Source organism: Emydura macquarii, unplaced genomic scaffold, assembly GCF_026122565.2.
Source record: "Emydura macquarii macquarii isolate MOO-44397 ecotype Brisbane River unplaced genomic scaffold, CSIRO-AGI_Emac_v2 contig_1170, whole genome shotgun sequence".
Lineage (NCBI taxonomy): Eukaryota > Metazoa > Chordata > Testudines > Chelidae > Emydura > Emydura macquarii.
The window spans coordinates 1,133,274-1,160,520 of record NW_027131307.1 but is presented as its reverse complement, the minus strand read 5'-3'; the positions used below and the strand labels follow the sequence as shown (position 1 = coordinate 1,160,520).

General features: G+C 50.5%; 2 protein-coding genes and 1 long non-coding RNA gene across 3 annotated transcripts in view; 2 read left to right on the top strand and 1 right to left on the bottom strand.

The window, feature by feature from the left end:
* Positions 1-1,926, top strand: part of EIF6 (eukaryotic translation initiation factor 6) — a 35,055-nt gene extending 33,129 nt beyond the window's left edge. The window contains exon 6 of the mRNA XM_067546869.1: positions 1,709-1,926. Within this exon, the coding sequence (XP_067402970.1) occupies positions 1,709-1,718 (10 nt within the window). The 3' untranslated portion in view covers positions 1,719-1,926. The remainder of the gene's footprint in view (positions 1-1,708) is intronic.
* Positions 1,927-11,576: 9,650 nt separating this feature from the next.
* Positions 11,577-20,524, top strand: LOC137152318 (uncharacterized). The gene is made up of 3 exons (XR_010919508.1): positions 11,577-13,385; positions 17,717-17,852; positions 19,434-20,524. It is a non-coding gene; the product is annotated as an uncharacterized lncRNA (long non-coding RNA).
* Positions 20,525-20,845: 321 nt separating this feature from the next.
* MMP24 (matrix metallopeptidase 24) overlaps positions 20,846-27,247 on the bottom strand; it is a 250,246-nt gene continuing 243,844 nt past the window's right edge. The window contains exons 8-9 of the mRNA XM_067546868.1: positions 23,985-24,251; positions 20,846-21,639 (exon numbers count right to left, since the gene is read on the bottom strand). Coding sequence (XP_067402969.1) covers positions 21,302-21,639; positions 23,985-24,251 — 605 coding nt within the window. The 3' untranslated portion in view covers positions 20,846-21,301. The remainder of the gene's footprint in view (positions 21,640-23,984; positions 24,252-27,247) is intronic.

Here is a 27,247-nt window from a genome sequence, read left to right as displayed (position 1 = left end):
CATAGCTTTTAAAATGACTGAATTGGTTTTCTTCAAACTGGACTGCAATTTTGGGTCTGTGAGATCTGCAAAACTATCCAAGTTTGAATAAAATTCGATGGTTTAAAAATTCTTCATGTTTAAATTCAGCACATTCACTGTGATCTGGGAACCATCCCTCCCAAGGTCGTCCTGAACCAAGACAGTTTTTCCCTGGCCAGTACCCTCAAACCCCCTTATTTCCCTAGCCTGTGTGTACTAGAAGGCTTTTATCAGGTTAAACTAATCTAACACCGTAACCATTTACACAGCAGTGCTAGCAATGACCACCACCATTGTCAGCACGTGCTGCGGTTGGTGGATGAGTGCCTACTGTTGGGACTTTGGTGGGCAGTTCTTGCAGTGCAGATGCAGCTGTGTAGCCTGGACCTTGACTTTCACTGACTGGGCCAGTCTCTGTTTGAGGACTGACAGGGACTTCGCCAATGTGATAGTGGCTCTACTGAGGAGCTGGGATTTCACAAAAATGCCCAATTAAAAAAAACACCAGGGCCCAACAAAGGGTCAAATGTCTTTCTGCTGCCTTAAAGGCATCTAAACCAGTGTACTTCCAGCTGTGTGTGCAGTTTCAGTAGGAGGCGGAGGTCCTTGTCCTGGCCTGAGTGGGCTGTGGTGTTGTGGTGCACCATGTTCCTCCCCAGTGGTGGCTGCAGTGGTCCTATTAATCAGAGTTTCTCAAACTGTGGGGGGCGCCCTGCTGGGGGAAGGAGGCCAGCCCTGGGCAAGCCCTCACGGGTGGGTGCAGGGGGGGAGCACCACCCAGCCTTGCTCTGCCCTGAGCTCTGCTCTGACCCCGATCTCAGCTTCAGCCTTGGCACCCGGCTCAGGCCCCATCCCGGCACCCAGCCCCCGCCTTGACTTGCGGCCTCAGCACCAGGCCCCAACAGTGGCCCAGCCCCAGCAAGGGTGGGGTGGGAGGTGCAGACTGTTGTGAGGGGGGGCCCAGGGTAAAAAGTTTGGGGACCACTGTTGTGTATGACATTTGTAAGAGATTTTGGAATCCTTTCAGATGAAAAGCCCTATGAAAATTAATTTTCCAAATGAGCTGGAAATGTACAAAGACTAGACGCCGACTCTATCTGCCCATATAATTACGATTGTTCCTGCTTTATAAAATTATAGTTGTGGTGCCAGAGGTTGTTGACAAGCTACAGAGATGAGTCCCTGAGTGTTCATAGTTCAGTGGTTGGGTCCTCCCTTCCTCTGTGGCTCCTTTGTGCCACTCCCATTGAAAGGCCCCTTTTATGGCAGCCCACAGGAATGGGCCTGGGGATATCCAAGGACACAGTTCCAGGTTGCTGCTCCATAGCCCTTGGTGCAATGGGTGGGTGCAACTGAGCATAAGTTAGAGCAACCCTGAGGCTCCTTGTACTTTCTCAGGGGGGCTAGGTAGGTCCCCAGACCAGGCTAAGAATGCTGGAGACTTACCAAGTTCTTGCTGGCCTGGTGAATCTGGCCTTACTGCTGGCTGTGCGCGCTCATTTGGTCCAGTGCACTGTTTTCAGTATTACTCAATCTATGTAACTTTACGTTCTAAGACCCCTAACCCCCAGGAGTCACAGGGCAGAAAACTGGTAAGTGAAGCAGTTGATGTGCTTGCAGCTGGGGATGCCTGCTGCCCATGCCTGCTCTCCATTCATTAAACCTAATTTCTGTTTTTTTTTTCTAGTTTGACATGAGAAGCGCTGCTCTGACCTTCTGGCTCTGACTGAGCCAACTCATCTGCTTCCTGGGTTACAGACACCTGAACCTTCCACCATCATTTCCGGGGTCTCTGCACTCGGTGGATGCCACATAGCCAACGTTTTTGGTGTTCTTTTTAACTGCTACCTGCTACAAAAACCTGGCAAACAGCATGAACAAGTTATAAATGCGAAATGCTCTGTCCCCTCTGTCTGCCGTTTTCCAGTCCTTTCAGTAGTCTCAGCACTGCAGAAATCTGTAGCATTAGAGCTAATTCTGGGGTTCTTACAGCAGCTAAAGATGCTTCTGTTCACCCTTCAGTTCTGGTCACCCTCCTTGCCAAGGATTTGTTCTCATATGAAAGGGAATGGTTTTCTATCACATAACAATAAATTTAAAAACACTTTTCAGTTGGCTTACTGAAAAAGCATAATGCTTCCTATCTCTTGTTGCTAGACTGTTGTTCCAGGCCGGATGCCCCTAGGTTCCTATGCCCTGGCTGTAGCTTTACAAAATAGGTCTGAGGTTGCCAGCACCAAAGATTGTGGATATCTCTGATGCCTTCTGAACTCAGCTGCTCTCTGTCCTGAGTGGGTATCTTGAACCTCTGCCTTTGGAGTGAGGAAACAAGCTTATCAAAGGGCAAATAGGTGTCAGCTCTGCTTACAAGCTCACATCTGCCTCCTAAGGGATCACCCAGGAGTGGTAAGGAACCGGTGGGGCAGTCAGGGCACTGAAGGCCAAGGGTGCCTCTGGAATTCACATTGGAGAGAAAAGATCAGGTGACCCTATCCCACCCAGCTGTTTAGTTCATGTACACTTCTAACATGACTTGGCCTCTGGCCCCCAGAGTGTAATAATGATGCTTCCTTGTCGCTGTCAGATAGACACGCTCCCCATACCCTCACTGACTGCTCCTGATTTTCTCCTGTTTCAGATTGCAGAGGAACTCCTGGTTTCCCATTACTAAAGACTTGTCAAAGACAACAGCTTTGACACTCATTTGGGCAGCTCCTGTGAAAGAAGCTGCAGTTAGAACAAATGGCTGTGAGCCTTTGCCCGGGAAATTGGGCACTGCCTTTCCCCAGAGGCGATTAACAGAACTTGCTCCTTGCACCTTTGATGTGTTTGCTTCTTTAGGTGGGAACGCAGGATTGGTTGGCATTCTCAAAGTGTGTTGCTTACACACAGACATGGCTCTGGCATGGCCCTTTGCCAGAAGCAGCAGGGCCTATAGCTGTCCTATTTGATACCTGCCTTGGGGGGATTTCTCTCGCTTAGTGGTTAAGGGAGTTTTATGGCCCCTGTGTGCTGCAATAGCAGCACAACCTTCTTTATCATGAAGACAGGAAGATGGGAATTAAACTCTTGTTATTGGGCCTCAATACATAGGGCCATATTCTGATACTCTTGTGGCGTGGGACTGCTCAGGAGATGAGGTACTAGGTGTAAGGGTAATAGTCTGGCCTGTACTTTTTGGATTAAAATATATTTAGTGCAGTTGTATGGTCAGTTTGACTATGAAATGAACAAGATTAGATCGTTTGCTGTCTTCTGCAATGCAGTTTCTGAGACTGCCTTTTTCCCACTGCCGCTAATAGATTATCTGGTTCTGTTATTGCCGTGTGTGTGTGTGTGTGTGAGAGAGAGAGGGGGGGGGGAGAGAAGCTATATATGGATTAATGAGCTTCTGCTACCTAAGTGGTACTGCCTTGGGGGAATAGCCAGCCACCAAACTGGACCTTCTCTCATCCCCTGATTGTGCTGCTTCTTTGCAGAGAGTAACCTCCCATAAGGCTGGGCTCTCCCACATCCTGTGATTCATGGGGGGATGAGCTAGTGAGACTGAGTTGCTCTGAATGGATTGACTGATGATGTGGGGAGAGACTAGCATATTTGCCCCCGCCCCCAAAATGTACTGACTTGTGTGGAACCACTGACCAGCAGCCCCTGGCTTCTGCCCCACGAGCATTTGATAGAGCTAAAAGACTGTCTTCCCCTACTCCTGGCATATATGCATGACCTGTGGCCTGGTGGAGTGTGTATTCAGGTTCTCCCAGTGTCTCCTTACCTGCCTTTCACCACTAGCTGTATTTGGTTTGTTCTTGTTGCAGATGGATTTAAAGCAGGAGTTCTGTACCTCTGCCCTTCCTGAGGCTTTGCTCTCATCCTTGGACAGGGAAACTTCCCTTGATAGAGCTCCTGTTATCAAAGGGCCCACTTCTCTCTCTCTCTCTCTCTCCTTCCCTTGTGTGTATCTGTTTTCATCTGAGGCTGAATTACAAACAGATGGACTTTTGGGCAGTGTCCTTTTGACCAAGGCATGAGTGGGATGCCTCACATTCCCAGAGCTCTTCTGTGTGTTCAGAAATGGAACTGCATGAGCATCCCACTCAGCAGCCAAATTCTTTACAAAATGTCACTTACTAAAAATTAGAAAAGGATTTAAAACAAAATTGTTACCTCAGCACACCTCAATCTGAAGTTGCCCCAGACACCATACTAGCTTGTCTGCTTCTTTTACAGAAACAGCTCCCAGCTCTGAGAGCAAATGGGTCACACTCCATCCAGCTTCCCCTTCTTTGGGATTGCCTTAGGTCTCTTGTTTTCCTGCCCCTCCTTTTGGCTCCATCCACACTGTGTGGCTGGATTCACTAGCATAGTCTGGAAGCCAGGCTTACTCAGGTATGGGGCTTCCTGCCCTGCAATCCATCAGAGGGATTCCCCTCCATCTCCTGTCCCAGGTGCACGTACTTTTGGCTTTGAAGGGATTATTTTAAAGTTCCCTATGGCTCAGCCCTTTTTCAATTATAATAAAATGAGTGAACTGTCTCCCCTTAATCCTCGTGGGTCTTAACTGCACTGAGTGCTTCTGGAATATGATATAAACTATCAAAGCTCAGTCTTTTTGGACACTTCTGTGTAACTAACCCTGGCTTCAACCCACCCCTCAATGCCACCCATATGCGCATCTCCCATGCGTCGTCAGTGCACAGTAGACCCCCTATTCCACTGGCAAGGAGCTGTAGTCCCCCAGCTCCACTGGTTAAGTCAGGCTTGTGGCAGAGAAGAAGTAACAATCCCCCTCTTTCCCCTTCTCTGGGGGAGGGAGTCATGTCCTCAAGGGCAGGGCTTTCAGACAAATTTAGGAGCTGGCAAATCCACCACTAATTCAGCAGCAGGAAAATGCTAATGTGTCACCTCAGGAGGTGCAGGTTATAACAAGACAGTGGGTGAGGAAGGGGCAGGGGTTGATGGGCTCTGCAAATGGGTCCATAGAAGGGGTGGGCCCTGTGACTTTGGGCTGGAAGTGCAATATAACTGACAATCATTGAAAAAGAATGAAATTGGCTTAAAAATCATCAGATTCTAAAAAATAAATGTTGGATCTTTTCTTTGCCTTAGGGCAGAGGTTTTCAAACTTTGTCATAGTGAGCCTCCCTGAGTTATGAAAAAAGGACTACGTCTCCCCATAGTTTACTAAAACAATATAACAAATTGAAAATCATGTATGTTGCAAAAATGAATAAAAGTAGAGATTTGATCAATTATAGATCAGTATGAGTTTCAGAAGTATTAATTTTAAGTTAAAAACAGTACAAGTGGAAGCAGCTAAAATAAAACATCACAAACATTTTAGGAAACTTGAAACCAAACAATGATCTATTCATTCGATATGATATCCATCAATCCTATCTTATCAGTGGGAGGGGGCTTCCTTCAAAGTAGTAGAATTGGGGGTTTCAGTGTTGAAAGGAAGAGAGGTAAATCATCTTCAACAAAAAGCTGGGAGCTATCACTGCAAATTCCAAAACGACATCCCCTGTAAAGGCCTGTGTCTTGGAAAAAATTATTTGATAGTTTAAAAAGCTCTTTGCCAATTGCTTGTTGGAAGTGGATGACAAAACAGAAATTAATCTTTTAATTCTGTTCCTGGTGCAAAAGGAACAGTTCTACTTTGAGTGATTACTCATATCCATTCCATTATAGGTGAGTGTGCACCCCATGCACTGGTTCCTGGAACTTTTTTCCCCTTAGCAGGCCCCATAGAGTCGGCTTAGGCACCCCCTGGAGTACCGCGCTCATGCCACAGTACATAGGGCACTGCCGAACCCGCGGGCCCTCAGTTCCTTCTTTCCGTCTGTGACGGATCCTGGAACTTTTGCCTCCTGCTAACTAGCAAGTAGCACCCCCTTCGTATAACATTCTGTTTAGATAAGCTACTGTTAATTAGTTGTTAAGTAGCATAGTTATTAGCATTAAGTGTTAGTTAGATAGATAAGATAGATAGCCCTCGGGCTTAAGGTTGGGCTATGCCTGGCTCAACCGGCTTCAAAGCCTGCGCAGCTTGCAGCAAGGCTTTCCCCGTGAGTGATCCTCATGACCACTGCCTCGGAGAGCAGCATAGAAAAGACAGATGCAAGATCTATAAGGCCTTCAAGCCACGCACCAAAAGGAGAGGGGAGCACGTTTAAAGGCCATACTTATGGAATCTGCGCTTTGGTCAGACTCTGAACCGGTGCGTTACCCTGTGGCACCGAGTGTCTCCTCGGTGCGGAGCGCTCCACCGGCACCAACGTCAACCCAACCGGTGCTGAAAAGGAGGAAGCGGTAGGACACAATGTACCAGGACTTGCCCGCACCGCCCGCCCGGCCTGGGGGGGAGTCAGAAGATGCATCAACCGTGTGCCGTGGAGATTACTCCAGCACCTGCATCTCCTCACAGGGAGCCTCCCCCGACACCTGGGGCTGGGGGAGCGCACCTGCAAGGGCCGTCGATGCCGGAGGCATTCGCAGTGGCACGCGCCTCCGCCCACCCCTCGGCCAAGGGCTCAGGAGCCGGCGTCTTAGGGTAAACCTATGCTGGGTGGCCCCGGTGGGTGGCAGAGACAGGAGTCAAAGTCTCCCCCCAGATGGTCAGGAGGGTAGAGAGTGTTGGCTCCCAGCTCCTGCACCGAGTCGTCGAGCTCCTTGACACCGCGGCATCGAGAGCGGTCGAGAGGTTCAAGCACGAGGCGATGCCGATACAGTTCTGCCTCGCATGGGGATCACAGTTCCAGCTCTAGCACCCCAGCACCGAGTCCAGCTCAGCATCGGTCCAGATCCCCAGCATGCAACCCGGTGCAGATCCCGGCGCCCAAAGGCACCGAACGCGCTCGGCACCAGTCCAGATCCCCAGCACACAGCCTGGCACGGATTGCAATTCCCGAGTCCCAACACGCTCAGCTCCAGTCCAGATCCCTGCCACCGGCGAGGAGTCTGGCACCGGAACACACAACAGCACCAGTCCCGATCCCCGGACCATAGTCTGGTGAGGATCCCGGTGCTGAAGGACTTGGCACCCACAGCGGCAATGGCACCGTACCACCAATCACGGTTTTCGGAATTGGCACCAGCACTGAGACGACAACACCGCTCCCAGTCCCCGAGGGGGAAGCTCCGTCACAAGTGGCCCAACCTGCACCCCCCTTCCCCGCCCCGAGCCAACCAGACAAGGGCCATTCCTTGCAGGAGGAATCGGACCCTGGGGAGGGTCCCTCCACAGGGCCCCTCCCACAATCCTCCTCCCCTGATGATGTGGCCGCCAGGGACCGTAGGGCGCCAGTTTCTGACTTTAAAGCATACCAGGAACTGCTCCAGAGGGTGGCTAGTAATTTGAACCTTGAGCTCAAGGAGCTGTCTGAGGAGGAGGATCCCCTCTTTGGTGTCTCGGGGTCAGCAGGGCCCTCCAGAGTCGCCCTGCCAGTACATGAGAGGGTCTTGAAGCTAGCCAAGGCCCTCTGGCAAACCCCTGCATCGGTTGCCCCATGTCCAAGGGCGCCGAAAAGAAGTACTATGTTCCCGCAGAGGAGTTTGAGTATTTATACACCCACCCCGCTCCGGGTACTGTCATTGTTGATGCCGCCAATCAACGAGAGAGGCAGGGGTCCCAGGACAATACCCCCAAGAATAAGGATTACAAAGAATTGGACCTTTTCGGCTGCAAGGTCTATTCTACGGGGGCCCTACAGCTGAGGATCGCCAATCATCAGGTGCTCCTTGGCAGATACAACCTGAACCTGTGGTCCTCCTTACAGAGGTTCATGCCGGCGTTACCACAAGACCAGGTGGGGGATTTCACTATGGTGATTGAGGAGGGTGCTGCAGCAGCAGGGGCGGCTCTGCAGTTGACCAGTGACGCAGCGGACACCGCTAGCAGAGCGATGGCGTCGGGCATTGTGATGCGCAGGTCTGCTTGGCTGCAGTCTTCCAGCCTGTCACAAGAGGCCCAGCAGTCCATCCAGGACCTACCCTTTGATGGCGCTGGCCTCTTCTCAGAAAAAACAGATGACAAACTACATGCCCTCAGACTCTAGGGCTACTCTGAGGTCCCTAGAGCTTTATACACCACAGGACTCGAGGTGCCACTCTCGGCCTCAATCCCAGTGCCAGCCCCAGCCTGCCCCTCGGCTGCCACCCAGACCCGCTCAACCCAGGAGGGGTCAAGACAGATACAGGCCACCCCACTGCCACGACCACCAGGGCTCCTCGTCAGGCCCCAGCAAGGCCCAGCCAAGGGGAATAATAACAAGTGGCAGTTTTGAGGGTGCGCCCGAGGGTGGCACTTCTCCCATCTCTCTGGATCGAATCCTGCCCTTTGCCTACAGACTCCGGCTGTTCTACACCGAGTGGCGGAACATTACTTCGGACCGCTGGGTCCTCGGTGTAGTCCGCTGGGGCTACCCCCTCCAGCTTACAGCCTTCCCCCTGGACTCTCTCCCTACCCCGTCCCTCTTCAGGGACCCCTCTCATGAGCAACTCCTTACACAGGAGGTGGATTCCCTCCTTTGCCTTGGAGCAGTGGAAGAGGTTCCTCCAAGGGAAAGGGGAAAAGGGTTTTACTCACGTTATTTCCTCATTCCCAAGGCAAAAGGGAGGCCTGAGGCCCATATTAGACCTCCGCCGTCTGAACAAGTTCATCAGATGCCTCAGGTTCCGCATGGTTTCCCTAGCCTCCATTATTCAGGCTCTAGATCCAGGGGACTGGTTTGCTGCCCTCAACTTAAGGGACGCTTATTTCCATATTATTATTCTGCCCGGTCACAGACAGTTCCTCAGGTTCATGGTAGCTGGCTCCCACTACCAGTTTTCGGCCCCCCTTTGGCCTCTCGTCTGCACCCAGGGTTTTCAGAAAATGCATGGCGGTGGTAGTGGCCCACTTGCGCCGCAGAGGGGTGCAGATCTTCCCCTACCTGGACGATTGGCTGATCTGGGGCAGGTCCAGGACCCACGTGAGGAACGGCCTGGCACTCACTTGTGCGACATGCACCAGACTGGGGCTGCTCATAAACAAGCAGAAGTCCACCCTCACCCCACTGCAGCGCATAGATTTCATCGGGGGCACCCTGGAGGCCACCCAGGCCAGAGCATTCCTCCCATGACCTCGCTTCGAGGCCATAGCTGCCATAATCAGCAATCTCCACAGGTCCCCCACGACGACAGCCAGGCACTGCCTTCAGCTGTTGGGACATATGGCAGCCTATATGTATGTGGTGAGGTCGGGTCACCTCAAGTTCAGGCCTCTCCAGGCGTGGCTGGCCTCTGTGTATGCACCAGCCAGGCACTCGTTGAACAGAGTGATCACAGTTCCCCTTCAGGTACTGTCTTCCCTGTATTGGTGGAGGGACCCAGGAGAGGTTCTGAGGGGTGTTCCCTTCAGGGACTTGGCACCGTTGGTGACTCTTATTACGGACACCTCGGATGTGGGCTGGTGGGCCCACATCAGCAGCGATCACAGCACCCAAGGGCTCTGGTCGGCATGAGAGAGGTGTCTCCACATCAACGTCCGGGAGCTCAGAGCAGTCCGCCTGGCCTGCAAGGTGTTCCTCAGATTCCTGAGGGGCATGATGTTCTATATGAACAGGCGTGTGGGGGGGGTGCTCCTCGGCCCTTTGCCAGCAGGCCATCTGACTTTGGGACTTTGCGGTGAGGCACAACTTCCACATATCTGCCTCTCACCTCCCGGTGGTCAGGAACGAGGAGGCGGACCGCCTCAGCAGGTCATTTCTACCCCAACACGACTGGTCACTACACCCGGAAGTGATAAGTTTTATCTTCCACAAGTGGGGTGTTCCCCAACTGGAACTGTTCGCATTGTCCTGGAACAGGAAATGCCCGAGGTGCTGCTTGCTCCAGGGTCGTGAGCCTGGTTCCATTTCTGTTGCGTTCCTTATAGACTGGAAGGGGACCCTCATGTATGCGTTTCCCCCCATTCTGCTACTGCCCAAAGTCCTCTTGAAGATCAAGAGAGACAAAGCGCACATCATACTGATTGCGCCATCCTGGCCGAGACGGCACTGGTTCAGTGTGCTGCTGGATCTGTCCATTGCCCTGCCGCTCCTGAGGCGTTACGACCTGCTGTCCCAAGACCGGGGTCGCCTGCTCCACCCGGACCTGGACTCCCTCCACCTGACAGCATTGAGACTCTGTGGCTGACGGAGGGAGAGAGAGCCTGCTCCGCGTAGGTCCAACAGGTTCTGCTGGGCAGCAGAAAACCTTCCACTCAGGTGGTGTACTGGGCCAAGTGGAAGCGGTTTACCTGTTGGGCAGAATCCTGGGGTATCCCACCGAGCTGCTCGCCCATACAGGCGATCTTGGAGTACCTGCTACATTTGAAGCTCCAGGGTCTAGCACTGGTCTCCCTGAGGGTGCACTTGGTGGCCATCTTCGTCTTCCACCAGCCGATGGAAGGGAGGTCATTATTCTCACACCCCATGTCTGTCAGGCTCCTTAAAGGGGTGGAGGGGCTATATCCGCAAGTCCGTGACCCGGTGCCTCCCCGGGACCTGAGCCTGGTCCTCGCCATGTTGACAGGACCCGCCTTCGAGCCCATGGCTACATGCCCGCTGCTCGTCCTCTCGTGGAAGGTATCCTTCCTGGTGGCCATCACATCGGCTAGAAGGGTCTCCGAGATAAGGGCCTTGATCTCCGAGCCCCCTTACACTGTCTTTTATAAGGACAAGGTACAACTGAGACTCCATCCGGCCGTCCTGGCTAAGGTGGTGTCCCAGTTCCACTATAACCAGGATATCGTCCTTCCCATGTTCTTCCCAAAACCACACGGGTCGGAGGAGGAGCAGAGATGGCACTCGCTGGACATGAGACGAGCCCTTGCCTACTACCTCAAGCAAACACGGCCGTTCCGGAAGTTGACGCAGCTGTTCGTGGCGGTGGCGGACTGGATGAAGGGTTCACTTGTCTCCATCCAGCGCATCTCCGCCTGGATCACCACCTGCATCAGAACCTGCTATGAGCAGGCGAAGGTGCCGCTTCTAGAAGCTTTTTCAGCGCACTCAACCAGAGGCCAGGCCTCCTCATCGGCCTTCCTGGAGAGAGTGCCCCTGCACGACATCTGCAAAGCAGCTACCTGGTCATTGGTCCACACCTTCACGTCCCACTATGCCGTCGTGCAGCAGGCGAGAGAGGACGTGAGCTTCGGCAGGGCCGTACTGATGAGAGCAGCTCGCTGTTGACTCTTACACACCTCCAAGGTATGGCTATTTAATCACCTATATTGGAATGGATGTGAGCAATCACTTAAAGTAGAAAAGAGGGTTACTTACCAGTAATAATTGTTCTTCGAGATGTGTTGCTCATATCCATTCCACATCCACCCTCCGTCCCCGCTGCCGGAGTCGGCAGAAAGAAGGTGGTGAGCGTGGTACTCCAGGGGGCGCCTAAGCCAACTCTGCAGGGCCTGCTAAGGGGAAAAAAGTTCCGGGAACCAGTGTACGGGGCACGCACTCACCTATATTGGAATGGATATGAGCAACACATCTCGAAGAACAACAGTTATTGGTAAGTAACTCTGTTTTTTGAATGAACAGCTGTGCAGCATTTGAGATAGCGGTAGCCTCATCTCTGTGAATGGAGTAATATGGGCTTTCACAGACACTTGTAGGAGCTGGTCTTTTACATCAGTGGCCCTTGTTGCAATACCATGTGAAACTGTCACTGGCAAGTGGGATCACGTCTAGCTGTGATGCTGCTTTCTCTGATGTCATCACCGCACAAATATCCTTTGCAGCTGGCAGTAGTTTCTCACCTATGTTGTGCAGCTTACCAGCTTTGGCAATACGCAAGTCACATGGTAAGACACCTCATTCGCCTTCATGTTAACGGTGCTGTACACTCCAATTTTTTTTGGTCCTGTTAACTCATTGCCTTTCTCTGAAAAAACAATGGGCTTAGATAGTAAAGTAGGGTGTCTTGTTTCGAGATGCCGGAGTGGCTTGCAAGGGCGTGTACTATAGTTTGCTAGTACTTTGCCGCATACAACACAGGTTCGGTGCATCGTTAAACTTGCTCTAGATAAAGCCCAGTTTGAAATAAGCTTTGTCATATTTTCGGTTTCTGTGTTTTGCTGGAACCTCCACTATTGCCCTCACTTCTGCTTGCGTTATATGCTTTGCATGGACCTCTGCATGAGCCACAGCTGGAGCTATTTTAAAAAAAATCATGGCTTGCGCCTCCCGTTCTACATTCCCATGTCTCCCCAAGGTTTTCTGCGTTCTAGGCTCAAACTCGAGTCATAATTTCAAGCTTTTCTCTGCACCCATGAGGGACAGTAACATTTTTCTTAATGACGGCTGAGATTGCTAGTTGGGCTACGGGAGCTGGGGCTGTAAGAGAGACAGCAGATCGCACCGTCCCAGCAGCACTGTGTGAGCAGAAGGAAAGGGGCTGTTGCTCTGACAGAAGGGGCACGAGGGGACTCTCTCTGAATTACCCCTCTGCTCTCCCTCCTGTCTTTGAAGAATGCTCTCTTCCCTCCCCCCCCATCTTTTTCACTCACATCTCTTGGGGGATTCCCCCGCTGAGTGCTGTTACTGGGAGCTGACCCTGACCCTGGGCAATGGCAGGGGCAAGGGGCGGCTGCAAAGAAGCCCTGTGTCTGAGCCTGATGGTGAGTTCTCAGCAGCAGGAAATGGAGCTCAGCTGGGAAAGCGGCTCCTCTTAGCCTGGGCTCTGGGGTATTGGGAACAGCTGCTGACGGGAGGGGGAAGGAAGAATTGCCTGACCTCATTCTGGCTTGGTCTCCCTTCAGGCCCCTCTGGGTGACAGTGGGCTGGGTGCTTATAACAAGGAAAACTCCCATCTGCAGAGAACTCACAGTCCAGGGGACATGGGACACAACAGGTGGATGAAACAGACTAAGAAAACAAGTGCCTTAGCTTCAAGCCACTCAGTGCCTGGCCTCAGAATACATAAAAGAGTCTAAAGCTTCAGGGTGAAAACCATGCTTCTCAGGCACAATGAGCTGGGCACTGCAAGGATAAAGCACCTGTCAGTAAGAGACAATGCTTTCTGGGAGGCCAGTTACCTGCCAGACAGGGTCCAAGAGCCACCACAAACGTCATAATCTGCTCTGAGAGCCAATCACACCTCTTCCCTCTTGCTTTAGGCAGTGTGAACACATGGTACAATGCACATGCTGTACATTGGATTTATAAATGAATCCCTACAGAACAGGACTGAGGGAACAGGCTGAGAAAGAGAATGAACTGCAGATGATGGATGTCGGTCACATCACGCAAGGCATGAGTGGACGATGCTCAGTGCTTAGGGGCTGTATAAGATCCTGACGAGAACAGGACCAGGATCGCATGGGCTGGGCGGAGGAGGTAGGTAACCAGCGTATAGCAGCAAGGCACAGTCCCAGCTTGCTATGGGGCAGCAGGAGTGCACTGCATGGTTCCTGGCAGAGGTAGGCATATAGGAGGCAGCTGCTAATGGCATGCTCATGGCACACTGCCCCTTATATCCCCTCTCTGAGGCCTGGGCTATGTTTGAAAGCTTTACTGGCATAGCTTTGTCTATTAGGAGTGTGAAAAAATCTACCTTCACCCACCCTGGCCTTCACCTGACATCGCCAGGCTGGCTAAACCCCAGTCTAGCTGCAAAAGGATCTGAGTCCATACCCCCCAAGTCCCTTCACCCCACTGTCTGCCTGATCCCTGGGAAGGTTAACTCCCACTTTCATCCTGGGTCACTCAGGACAGGGCTATAGTGTCCCCAGTGTGGGGTTCTCTCGCCTCGGTGAGTCCCTGCCCCAGAGCACTACACAGAGTTTAAATCAAATACAATTTATTAAACAGAAATTGTAAACCAACTAGGGAAAAATGGAATAGTTAAAGGATCCAGAAACTCTGCACCCTGGGCACAGGGACACCTTAACCAATGCTCTCGGGCATGGCCCACACAGCGGGACACCTGCTGTGCTGGCAGCTACACACCCTCAGGCTCTAGGTGACAGGATGCTTCTCCCCACCATCAGTGCCCCCCGTCTGTTGCGTTCACATCCCCCTCCACGTCTGACCCTCTCGTGGCAGCATTGCCCTGGCCCGGGCCCTCTGCCCAGCCGCTCCTGCGTTCAGCTCCCACGGTATGCGTTACCCCAGGGAGCACCCCTTGCCCTGGCTGCTCTGTGCAGTAGCACAGGAAGAGGTGCTGTCCTTAGGGAGCCAAGGGCAGCCTCAGAGTCTGCTGGGCACCCTGAGGGGAGAGGAGAGGCACTTGTTAGAGCACCAGAGCCCTGTCGGGTGGGGGAGACTGGCAGGGCACCTGTGCGGAGGAGGGGCAGTGTTGCCAAGAGAGGAGGGGGCAGAGTCACATGATTGACATGTGAAAGGCCCAGAAAAAACCCAATAGGGAATGAGATGTCCTCCCCTGGGAGCCCTGGCAAGATGCGAAACCATTTTGGTGCAGGCTGGAGCCAGCCAGGACTGGAGGGGTGGGGAGCTGCGGGGGCCCAGGCCTGCATTCAGGGTCACTGGACAACCCGCTTCTGAAGAACCTGGCAGCAAGATCCTGCAGCTTGGCCCTTTCCTGCTCCAAGGTGGATTTCAGGGTACAGAGCTTTGTTGGGAAAATGCCCTGCATCCAGGTGGAGTTAGTGCTTCGATCCCCCCGCTGAGATCAGCCACTGCATGGCCAGCCCGCTCTGGCTGCTAGTCCAGGGCTGCCACCTGCTGGGAGTGTGGCTGGGAAACAGATGTTCGGCTTTGTAAACAGTACCGTGACCGTTGTGGGGAGGGGACATCCTGGGGCCAGCAGCAGCCTGACTCCTGCACAAAGAGGATACCTACCAGCAGCGATCATCAGCCCCTCTGCAGTGACTGGAGCCATCCCTGAGCCTGAGGCACGGTCATGGAGTCGTCACCAGCCTTTAGTCAGTCAGAAAGTGTGGGTGGGGGACACCTGGGTTTTACTTTGTTGTGTTACCTGCTGCCGGGGGGTGTGTGGGGGGGGAAACCATCCTCTCCCACATGCGTGTCTTTGTGGCTGCCCTGAGCCACGTCAACCAAGGTGCTAACTGCTGCACAAACAACATTGTGGACATGGGGTTTGCTGTATCAGGGCACGTGACTGGGGAAATTCACGGTATTGTCAGCATGGGTAGCAGTGACCCAGCGAGTCGTGTTTTACCCTGGGGTGGCACATTGACTCCATGGTTGATATCATTGCTACGCTGAGTATAGTGTGGGTGTGGGGATGGGAGGCAGTATTTCTTGGGTGGCTCCAAGTCTCTAGCATGTAAGTGGGGATTACTTTGGGGTTACACTTTCTCCTCCCTGGTGCCACTGCCCAGTAGGCGCAGGTGGGAGCGGGGGAGGAGGGGGGCGCCACTGAATAGTGTCCTATGGGACATTATCCACTGCTGAGCAGGAGGTGGGATTGAGAGGAACCAAGTCCTATCCAGCAAAACCCGGCAGGAGACTGGCACTAAAGGCGGTAACTGGCTGGACAGCGGTGCTGCACGTGGGACATAGCGCGCTTCGCTAGCTCACTTCTGGCCCCACGGCTCCTGCTGCAGCTTGGGCCTTGCTCCTCGCTGCTCCAGCTCCTGGCTCTGGGCTGCTGCTCCAGTGCCAGCAAGTTCTGCTCTGTTCCTGGCATCCCCCAGGTTCTTGACTCTCTCTGGGTCTGCCTGCCTGGTCAATCCAACTAACGTGGCACACTGCCCTCTCCACACTGGTCCTGGGGAGTCAGTCTCAGGATCCTGACACCTCTTTGGCCTCTCCCAGCTGCCCAACCAACTGCCCCTTACGTTTCATTATGGGCTGTGATCCAGGTGCAAGGGGCAATGGAGGGTGGGAGGGAGAGGGCTGTGAACTAGTGATGGGGGTGGAAGGGTAAAGGGTGCAGCCAGGGGGAGGGGACTGTGACCCAGTGCTGGGGGGGGGGGAATGGAGGGCAGGGCTGTGTCCCAATGAAGAATGGGGAGCTAGGGCAGAGGGCTCAGACCCATTTAGGGACAGGATTTATTTCTTGGCGGAGAGGTACAAGTGCAACATCCATTCAGGTTTTGTTTTGTTTGGGGAGCTGCAGGCACGGTTGGGGGACGTTTGCAGACGCAGAATTTTAGTCCCCTCCAACTGGGGGCACTACTCACAAAAGCTCCCAGAACGTGTGGGGAGGGGCCCTGTGAGAGGTGGCTCTGTGGGGGAGTCTGGGGATCTGGTGGGGAGGGGCACTGCACAGAGGGGAATCTGGGGGGGGGGGGTCGTGTTGCAGAGCAATGGCTGTGGAGGAGGAGGACAAAGAGGGCCAACATGGTGTCTCAACAGAAAATGCCTTTTCCACAAGGGATTTTGCTGAGACTTTTCCATTTCCTGTTGGGTCGGGTTGCTGTGACTAGAAACATTTGATTTGGGTCAGTTCATCATTAATCCAAAGTGCTGGGATGCCATTTACCATCTGGCTGATCCACATCTCCCACCATGCCCTGGGGCCTCCCTGGTTGCGCTGCTATGGTGCATCATGGTGGCGGTGCTCCCACAGTGGTGCCCAGCCCCCACAGTACCTGAACGAGACATCCCAGGTGGCCCCGTGCCAGCTCCAGGGCAACTGGTCACTGTCGCATGGCCCCGCTGGGCCAGGGTTCGACCTTGCCCAATAAGCAGTGTTCAGATGTTTCTGGTCTGTGAAAAATTGCAATTTGCAGCAAAGCACATGCAATGTCAAACTTTCCCAGTGGCTGCAAATCCTGAGTTTTGACCAGATTTATTTGTGAGCCTGTTCGCCACAAGCCAGCGGGAATGGGGTGGAAAGGAGGGCGGGGGAGGGAAGTGAGCTGCAAGCGTGCAGGCTGGGAACCAAGCCTGATCCTGCATTGCTGACTTGCTGCTGTGCAGCCACCCAGTACCTGCTACCATGAGTTAGGCTGATGCCATGGACGGGGGTGTGTGTAACCAACGGCCTTATTGGCATCAGGAGCATATGCTTACATATGTGTTTCCACTGACACAAGTACCTGGGGGGGGGGGGTCACAGTGGAGCAGCAGCTGGATATGAGCCAGCAGTGTGCCCCCTGTTGCCAAGAAGTATAGTGGGCTGCATTAGTAGGAGCATTGCTAGCAGATGGAGGGAAGTGATTATTCCCTTCTATTCGGCATTGGTGAGGCCGCATTTGGAGTATTGTGTCCAGTTTTGGGTCCCCCCACTACAAAAAGGATGTGGACAAGTTGGAGAGAGTCCAGCAGAGGGCAACAAAAATGATTAGGGGGGCTGGAGCACAAGACTTATGGGGCGAGGCTGAAGGAACTAGACTTGTTTAGTCTGCAGAAGAGAAGACTGAGGGGGGATTTGATAGCGGCCTTTAACTACCTGAAAGGGGGTTCCAGGGAGGATGGAGCCAGGCTGTTCTCAGTGGTGGCAGATGACAGAACAAGGAGCAATGGTCTCAAGTGGCAGTGGGGGAGGTTGGATACGAGGGGAAAAAAAAAAAAAAAAACCTGTTTCACTGGGAGGGTGGTGAAGCACTGGAATGGGTTACCTAGGGAGGTGGTGGAATCTCCATCCTTAGCGTTTTTTTAAGGCCTGGCTTGACAAAGCCCTGGCTGGGATGAGTTGGTCGTGCTTTGAGCAGGGGGTTGGACTAGATGACCTCCTGAGGGCCCTTCCAACCCTAATTTCTATGCTTCTATGACACCAATTCTTGGCTTATACCTAGAGCCCCGCGTGGATACAAAAATTTGGATCTGCAGCCACTCTGCAAAGATGGTGAACAATACAGCCTCATCTCTGGATGCAGCAATCTGTGGTTATAAAGCGGTACTCATTCCCTGCCCCCTTCAGCGTGTGCTGTGGTGAGTAAGGGCATGCAGCTGCAAGGAACTACGCCTAAGCTCTAACTTTACTGGGGCAACACACAGCCTCTGCTCACATGAGTGCTGGACTGCAGACACCCTGCTCTCCCCCTGAACCCCAGACAGAGCCACGGTAAAGGCCAAAATAGCACAAAGCCCATTCATGTGTCAGGTGAACACTTGCCGAGCTTTGAGATGTTTTCCCTTTTCTGGTCAGCGCCTCATGCAGCGACCCTCATTGTGCTGTGAGTAATTTCCCATAGTGCACTGAGCAATGTGAGCAGCGGCTGTTGTGTATGGTTCTCTCTTTCTTTCTCACTGGTTTGTGACCGTGGGAAATTACGTGTATATTTTTAACTGTATGAATTTAGTTTTGTTTATGTATGTTCTACGCGGGGCTTTAATTAACCAGGGCAGATTAGCAAGGACCCCTTAGCATTCCTAGGCATGAGCAATGATGCAGGGTCAGGACCTTTATTGCCAATTATCACTGAAAGTGAGATCAAATTCTGCCCAAATTTACACCAATACAACACTGGAGATTGCAGTGCTGCATGCTTCTGCTCACATGAATTTGGAATAGTCACTTATGCAGCTCGTCCCAAGCAAATGCCAGGAAAGCCTTCATCCAGGTACTACTCACACAGTCATGTGTTTTTAGATGTCGGATATTTTACAGCACCTTTGGTTTAGTTATGACTTAAAAAGTTTGGGAAACAATTATTGGCACTATATTTCATATCCATAGCCAGATGACCTTAGTAACATGAATGCAACTGTATGGCTGGGGGGCGGGGCGCTAAAGAAATAGCTGATGTGTTTTAAAAACATCTAACAATAAATGACAATAACTTTTCCATTCATACTAAGGTCAGAGAGCATGTGATCTACCAGAGTCAGAACGAAGGGATGCAGTTCAGCCTGCCCGTTACCAAGCTCCCATTTTAGCAGATGCAGATTTGCAAACGTAAAACATTGTGCACAGTTTTGGCAGCACTTGTTGTCCCAAAATTTAGTTGTCAACTGGCTGAGTCCCAAATTGTACCCACAAATTAGGGCCAGTGGCATATGTGACCTAAACTGTGATTGCAAATAATTAAGAGCAGAAAACTGTGACTACTATTATTTGTACCAGCATAAATAAAGGCCAGTCTCAAAATATGTCAGCAGCCTTACCTTACTGGCAAGGGCGATACTTGGCTTTCTAATAGGATAAAGCAACCATTTCGAACCCTGATGGTTCAGGAGCTAGCCAGCCTTAAACCTGTTGCCGGTCCAAGACTGACCACATATTGCCCCATATTGAAAGGTTGTGAATTTTTGGCTATGTTTTTTCAACTGGTATCTGTCTGAAGCTGCTCAGTGGCACAGTAAAGTGCATGGTGAATGCAACCTGTCACATGGTGCTGGAACTTACAATGTGAGTGTCAGCCCCACATGTGTAGTACACATAGCAACGTGGGGGGAGGGAGGGTTTAGTGATTAGGTCTGGCCTTATTTGGTCCTTTGTTTGTAGTCCTTCAGCCATCAGGAGCCTCCATCAGATCTTTCACTAATATTCAAATGTGTTACGTGTCCTAGGTCTCCCTGTCCTGGATTTTATAATGCTGATGAAGACACACAGCGTTTCTTGGCTACTGAAGTGAGTTACAAAGGCGAAAATACAGTCTGAGACCACACAAGGTGCAATTCAAATAAGTCATTGACAGTTAGATGGCCCCCTTCACAGCAGTGTCTGAGCACACTCCAGGAATATAAAAGGAGACAGACACTGTCCTGCCCTGCCTTGGCATCATAATACTTATAACCCGAATCATGTACGAAAATTAACAAGTGAAACAAACTTGGAGTGCCTCATTGAGTTTAAGACCCATGTTGTCCATGGTTGGATGTTAATCAGATGTCCAATGCTTCTTGCGTCATCAGCTGCACTCTGGTGGAATTCAGCCCTTGGCAGAATGCCCACTTTAGGACTGGGCATCCCTCACATTCCAGTTAAGTGCTCAGAACAGGGCACAAGTGACATGTAAGTGTTGTCTAGGCCTTGTATGGTCTTCTCTGCACAGAGCTGAATGTCACTTTGAATGTTAACAGAAGTGCTGCTTCCATAGTTAGTTAATATACTGTTTGGATATCAGCATGGAAAACCAGATTAAGGACGTCTCTAGTTAGGACATGACATTCCCAAGTATGCACATTTACTACAGGAAAGAGCAGACAACTGCCGCCTGAGACGGAGATTTGTCAAAGATCAGTACCCAACAATTCAGAGATTTATCCAGACCTTATGTGAGTCGCATACATCTTCAGAACTGTGCCAGTCATCTGGTGAGAACAAGCTTGCTCACCATACTGTGCCATGCCCTCTTTTGGCCCCAGTCAGATACTTGGGTGTGAGGAAGTTAGTGAAAATGAAAAATAATTCTCAAAGATATACTGTTTTCAACCTCTGAACAGTTTTAGGGTTCAAGTTTTAGGCACAGGCATAATTCTTTATCCAGACCATGCCACCTAAATATAAGGAAGATCTCCCTCCAAACAAGCATTTTCATTCTCTTGAAACCTGAGACACAAATTTCAGAATCTGATTTATACATACCACATTTCATCTTTTTCCAGAATTTTGAGATAAAATACAGCAGAGTTCTTATATCAATTATTAATTGTTTTGGTAACAATTTATTGTTTGTGACTGATGGGAATCTCAAATAGTGCTAATATGACATTTAAATATTAATTACATGAGAGGTTCTTAAAACAAAAGCATTTAGGACTGTGTTAACATTAGGGGGTGTTCTGAGGTTTGTCTTGTACATAGCCCAATTGAGGAGCTGCTGTTACTATTTAATATTTTAGCTTGGTTAGCGTTCCTTGAATTTGTAGCCACCACAGACTTACCTCCTCCTTGTGCACTGTTATTATTATGAATGTACAAAACATCTGACCAGCAGGTATTGGAAAACTGTAGCCAGGTAATTTCCTGGGTCCTGTAATAAACTAAGATCTTTTAGAATGACTCAGCATCAGCATGTCTTCTTAAGATACTGAATTGTTCCTATTTCATAGATTTCATCATCTTATTTAATTTATGAGACAACTGTAAAAAACCTGGTCCATTTAGATGTGGTTAGCTACACTGGAGAATGCTGGGTTTAACAGCGAGCACTAGGGCAGGGCACTGAAGAAGGTTTCCCAGGTCAGTTGAAAAACATTTCAATAAAATTCCCCTTGCAGTCTGTGACACTCACAAGGGGGCCTGTGGAGAATGGCACAGCAAGACAGACATATGACTGAGGCAGTAAGAAGGAAAGAGGCTCCACTCTGCAAGGCCACCTCTGTTTTTCCTGCTTCTTTCAGTCCCAGAATGTCCATGACTCATAATAAGTCACTTGATCAGTTTTGTTTGGTGGACTTCTAAACTCATCTTGTCAGCTATGAGCTGAAATGTGTCATACCCATTCCTGGACAGGTCGTTTGTAATAGGTAACATTTTGCTGCACTTCTTTGTTTTTAAACTGGAAGATTGTATAAACCAAGACAAGGATACACAGAGATAAAATGCAAGGGATCACTACTGCAATTGCATTTACAGTGCTAGGCACATCATTGATTGTCACCATAATATCCACATCATCATAGGGGAAACGTCTTTCTTTGCTTTGTTCAACTTCTTTTTGGTTGCAACCCATCCAGTCTTTGAGGATTGACCGAGGGTAACCTGGCTCCACACTGAGCCTCTGGTTATCAAACTTCCAGTACTCCTTCCCTTTGTAGAAGTAGGTATAAACTAGGAGACAAAAGAGAGATCACGTCAGCCCATGACATGCAGAGACTTGAAACAGAGTGGGTGCGAGGAGATAGTGAACGGAGTTTCACTTATAGTCATTATTTCTCTGCCTAATGGTAGGGACGCTGTGGCAGCAAGAAAACTGTACATAAGGAATCTCCCATGGCAAGTTTGGCAATCACAAGGCAATTTCTTGATTTTACAAGCATGTAGAGCAAATGTTTACGGGACAAACCAAGAAGCTGATTTGCTGTTTATTTGGAATTCGAAACTAAGCATTCAATGGGAAATGATGGTCTACAAAGCACCAACCAGCTTGCACCAATGCACTGTTACAAACTATTCAAATATTCTGTGTGGAACAGCAGCTGCATTGATTTGCTCTGGTTTGGATATTGATTTGTTTATATTTTGTTTCATGTAAGTAGCTCTGCAGGGGCCATGAAGGAGCGGACCCTGGGTAGGACCAGCTCGTTGGAGCACACCTTTTTAAAGATTTGGCCTTGATTATTGTTGGCCAGTGCATTCAAGCGTTCCCCTGCCGTTGCTGAAAGGCGGGTGCCTTCAGCTGCTCGTTGGCTGATGTAAGCTTCCACGCTCCAGATATGTCCCATACCCACTTTTCTTAGTCTTTCTCTCCCCAACTTGTGGGAAAAGGGCAGGGAAGATTCTAGCTCCCCCATCTTCTAGGCTCATGCCCAGCTAGCTCCCACTCCACTCCTGTAGGGGGATATATCCTTACTCCCCTGCCCAACATGACGAGAGAAGCCTACTGCCTCAAGGATGTCTGCGTCCTCTGCAGAGGACAGACTCCACTCCATCCAGCTGTTGCTCTTACCTAGTTGTCTTGAGAAGAGTTGGAGGATGGAGGAGACAATTCAGATAGCTAAATGCAGGCAGGGATGGAGCAGTACCTATTGATCATAGTCCCCAGGCAGGGCCCCTGAGGCTGGGCACTAGGTGCAAATGGAGCTTCCCCCAGAGCTTGCAATACACACACATGACTTAGTCATGAAGAGAGGGTGTGTGTTCGAATGGGATGGGAAATATATCAAATTACTGGGGCTAGATTCCCAGCAGGCCATAGGTGCCTATCTGCCATGTTAGGTGCCTAAATCATACACTCAGGCCCCACTGGGATTCACAACACATTGTTCAGCTGTAGCAGTTTTGCATTTTTGCAGTAGAAGTTCCCTAGGCGCCCATGTTTCTGCTGTTGTGTGCACGCTGTAGTCCACATGGCACCTAAGCCCCAGAGCACTCCACGGATCAGGGAAAGAAAGGTGTTCTTCCCCCTAACTTGCCTGTGTGGCCCAATCCAATACGCAGACCCAAAGCTCACCTACCAAATAGGCTCCTACAGGCAAACGTACACAAGACCACCATGGGGAGGGGGCCCTTCAAGCCTGATTGGGGATACTCAGCTGGGATGTGAAGCCCCCACTCCAACTCCCACCTCACCTGCAGAGGAGAAGGGCTTTGAATAGGGATCTGCCACTTCCCAGGTCAGTGGCTTAGCCCCTAGGCTATGGGATATTCTGGGGGGCTCCCTCAGTCTCGCCTGGTGAAACTATTCCACTGTGAATAAATCATTTAAAATTGGTGTGAGAGCTGGGAGGGCGGGATCCTAGCTGTTTCACCTCCACTGGGAGTGCCCCACCCACCAGGCTATGCAGGCATTCTCATGCCCATCTCTCTGGCCCAGTGACTCGGTCATGGCTTAGCCAAGCGTGGAAGAGCTTCAACACGAGAGACTGAGGGATTCCCCCCATCAGAATATCCCATAGCCTAGCCCTCACCTGATTTCCATTCAAATCCCCTCTCCTCCTCAGGCAGAGGGGGCACTTAAACCACGGGCCTCACATCCTATGTGAATCCCCTAACCAGTGGGTTCCTCTGCCCCCCCTTGCTAACACGTCATGCACTTAGCCTGGACTTAGACGCCTATCTCTGAGAGGGGTGGAGCTTAGCACCCCAGCCTGGACTTGGCACCTCCCATTGGCTAGTTCAGGTGAGTAGCTGCCTAGCAAGTGGCTGTTATGAATCCCATTCAGAACTGCCCAGCTCTCCCCACTCACGACATAAGTGCTCAGGTGCCTAACTCAGCCTTTGGGACTCCCAGTAGTTATCTAGACACCTAGAAGTTAGGTGTGGTGATTCCCTGTCTAGCATTCTTGGTGAAGCTAGCCCTCTGTGACCATCCTCTGCAGCCACTGATGTCAGAGCAACCTTGGGAGTGCTGAGGCCTGAATTCCAGCTCAGTAAAAGCATTGGAAACAAACAAACCCCCGAGCTAGGTGAACTGTTATTAGTCTGACAAACATGCAATAATGGGGTATACGTACAGCCTTCTTTGCTGATAAAAGCTCCTTGTGGGGCCTTTGGGATTCCCCTCCACACAGTGATGGGCTTTGGGTAGCCTGGGTCAGTTGCTCGCTTGTCCTCGTTGTATCGCCAATACCTGTCTCCTTTGAAGAAATAGGTTTTGCCAACTGGCTCCCATCGCAACGCTGTGTCAATGCCTTCCCGGGGGAGACAGCTTCCCAGCTCCACCAGGCTGTGTGGGTATCCTGGCTCTGCAGTCACTTCCTTAAAAACCCAGTATTTATCACCTAGGTATGAGGGGGAAAACAAACAATCCATGTACTGAGATCTCAGGGCCTGTAACTGAACGTCAGGTTAGGCACACAACAAGGGATGTGCTTCAGAAAAATCACTTGCCAGACGAATCACAGCAGTGTCCCCAAATTGTGGACTATGGCCCTCTGGTGGCCATGGCTGCAGAGAGCTGGCTGGTCACATGGAAATAGTGCACCACCTTATTTTCAGCTCAGAGAAGCACAGGTGCAGGGAGAGAGAGATGGATGAAGAGCAAAAAAGAAACAAAAGTGATTCACTCGTAACACAGGAACAGGAGGCCACTGAGAGCCTACAAACACAGCAGCATAGTCCTGCGCTGTCTTATGTACCACAGGTCCCGCAGGGTGCTGGGTAGGTGTGAATGGAAGAGAAGGTATCTCTGGGCTCACGTCTCTATTAAGATGTGATACACACTGTCTGGGGGGTCACAGGATGCAGCATAAGGTTAGTGGAATAGCATTCAGCTAATTTATACTGAACCCCATGTGCAATACCATGAAAAGTGATTTATTTTAATCAATCACTGATCAAAACTGGTACCACTCCACACACAATGCAGGTGCTGAATAGTATTCAACGCATCCTGCCTGTTTCCCATGAAGGGTTTTTGTTGTGTCCATGTTTGGCTTAGTCATTACCATGTTAACCGCAACACACACTCCCAGCCAGCCAGCTGGCCCCTGCTGTGTCACCATAAGTACAGTAGTGTCCCGATGTCTCTATTGAAGGCACGTTAGTGCACACATCATGAAAGAGGGGTAAGCATAGTGCCAGCATAAGGAGAAAGGTGGCTGCAGCTTAGGTCACATGCAGACATCAGAGGCCAGTCCTGATGAGACTGAGAGAGCACCTCACAATCAGGTACAGTGGCAGGTGGCAAATTGCTGTGATGAGAACAAGAACTGAATTCCAGTCTTGCTCCTGCTTTAGTTTTCCTTCCTTTCCACTCTTCTGAGACTCTCCCTCTCCCCTTCCCCCAAGTTAAGGGGATTTTGAACAAAGAGGGCAAGTTTACTGCTATAGCAATATATAGTCAGACTTCCAGGAGCCACTAGGGGGCTGGATAGCTTTACAGCTCCCGTCTTCACCTACAATTCACAATCATCAGCAACCACCCGGCTTTTTTTCCTTGTAATTTTTAGCAGCTATTACTCCACAACTCTTTGCTTTCATTTAATACCATTACGGAGGCTGCTACAGCTCCAGACTTTCTGCCTAATCCTGATAAGCAGAAGCTGTCGGCCAGCCCTCTTGTAGGCAGGATGGCTGACCAAGGAGATGCTGTCTCTTTGAGACTAAATGAAATTATGCACCGGCTAAACCAAATCTCAAGTGAACAGACAATGTTGAGAGCAATATCTGAAGCTATAAACTGAGATTAAAAAATATTACCAGTACACTTCAAGCTAATTTGCAAGGCTTGGCATCAAAGTACTTTGAGATCTTCAGATTACTCCTAGACTCGTAGACTCTAAGGTCAGAAGGGACCAATATGATCTTCTAGTCTGACCTCCTGCACAATGCAGGCCACAGAACCTCACCCATCTACTCCTGTAATAGACCTATGACTGAGTTATTGAAGTCCTCAAATCATGGTTTAAAGACTTTAAGGTACAGAGAATCCACCAGCAAGTGAGCCGTGCCCTATGCTACAGAGGAAGGAGAAAACCCCCCAGAGCCTTTGACAATCTGCTCTGGGGGAAAATTCCTTCCCAACCCCAAATATGGCAATCAGTTAAACCCTGAGCATGTGGGCAAGACTCTCCAGCCAGATACTTGGAAAAAATTCTCTGTAATAACTCAGACCCGACCTCAACTAACATGCTTTCACAGGCTATTGGCATATCTACTATTAGTAGTCAAAGATCAGACAATTGCCAAACTAGGCTGTCCCATCACACCACCCCACCATAAATTTATAAAGCTCAGTTTTGAAGCCAGGTAGGTTTTTTTGCCCCCACTGCTCCCCTTGGAAGGCTATTCTAGAACTTCACTCCTCTGATGGTTAGAAACCTGTGTCTAATTTCAAGACTAAACTTCCTGATGGCCATTAGTTCTTGTGTCCACCTTGGTGCTGAACTTAAATAATTCCTCTCCCTTCCTGGTATTTATCCCGCTGATGTATTTGTAGAGAGCAATCAGCTCTCCCCTCAACCTTCTTTTGGTTACGCTAAACAAGTTAAGCTCTTTGAGTCTCCTCGCATAAGGCAGGTTTTCCATTCCGCAGACCAGAATTGCACATAGTATTCCAGATGAGGTCCTGCCAGCGTCTTGTATAACGGTACTAACACCTCCCTATCTTTATTGGAAATACCTCATCTAATACATCCAAGGATTGCCTTAGCTTTTTTCATGACCACATCACATTGGCAGCTCATAGTCATCCTGTGATCAACCAATACGCCCAGGTCCTTCTCTGTCACTTCCAACTCATGCGTCCCTAGCTTATAGCAGAAATTCTTGTTATTAGTCCCTAAATCTATGACCTTGTACTTTCCACTATTAAATTTCATTCTATTTCTATTACTCCAGTTTACAAGGTCATCCAGAGCTTCCTGTATGATTTCCTGATCCTTCGCTGTATTGGCAATACCTCCCAACTTTGTGTCATCCACAAACTTCATTAGCACAGTCCCACTTTTTGAGCCACTGTCAGTAATAAAAAGGTTAAATAATCTTGGTCCCAAGTGTTATACGACCGTGCGTAGGGTAGCCAACTGATAATGCCAGGGTCAGAGCAGGCTGCAAAAGGAGAGCAGATTCTCCCAATCGCTGGTGGGTGACACTGAAGCCCGGCTTCCCAACCAGCCACGAACTGCTTCTGATTTCCCCTCACTGGTTATCATGAAGCCAGTCCACAATTGCCCACAGCCCCCTTTACAGCATTCCAGCTCCAGGCTCCAAATAGGCACCAGGTCCAGCAAAGAGACCAGTTACTTAAACTCTCTACTCTTTGCTGAAAAGGTTC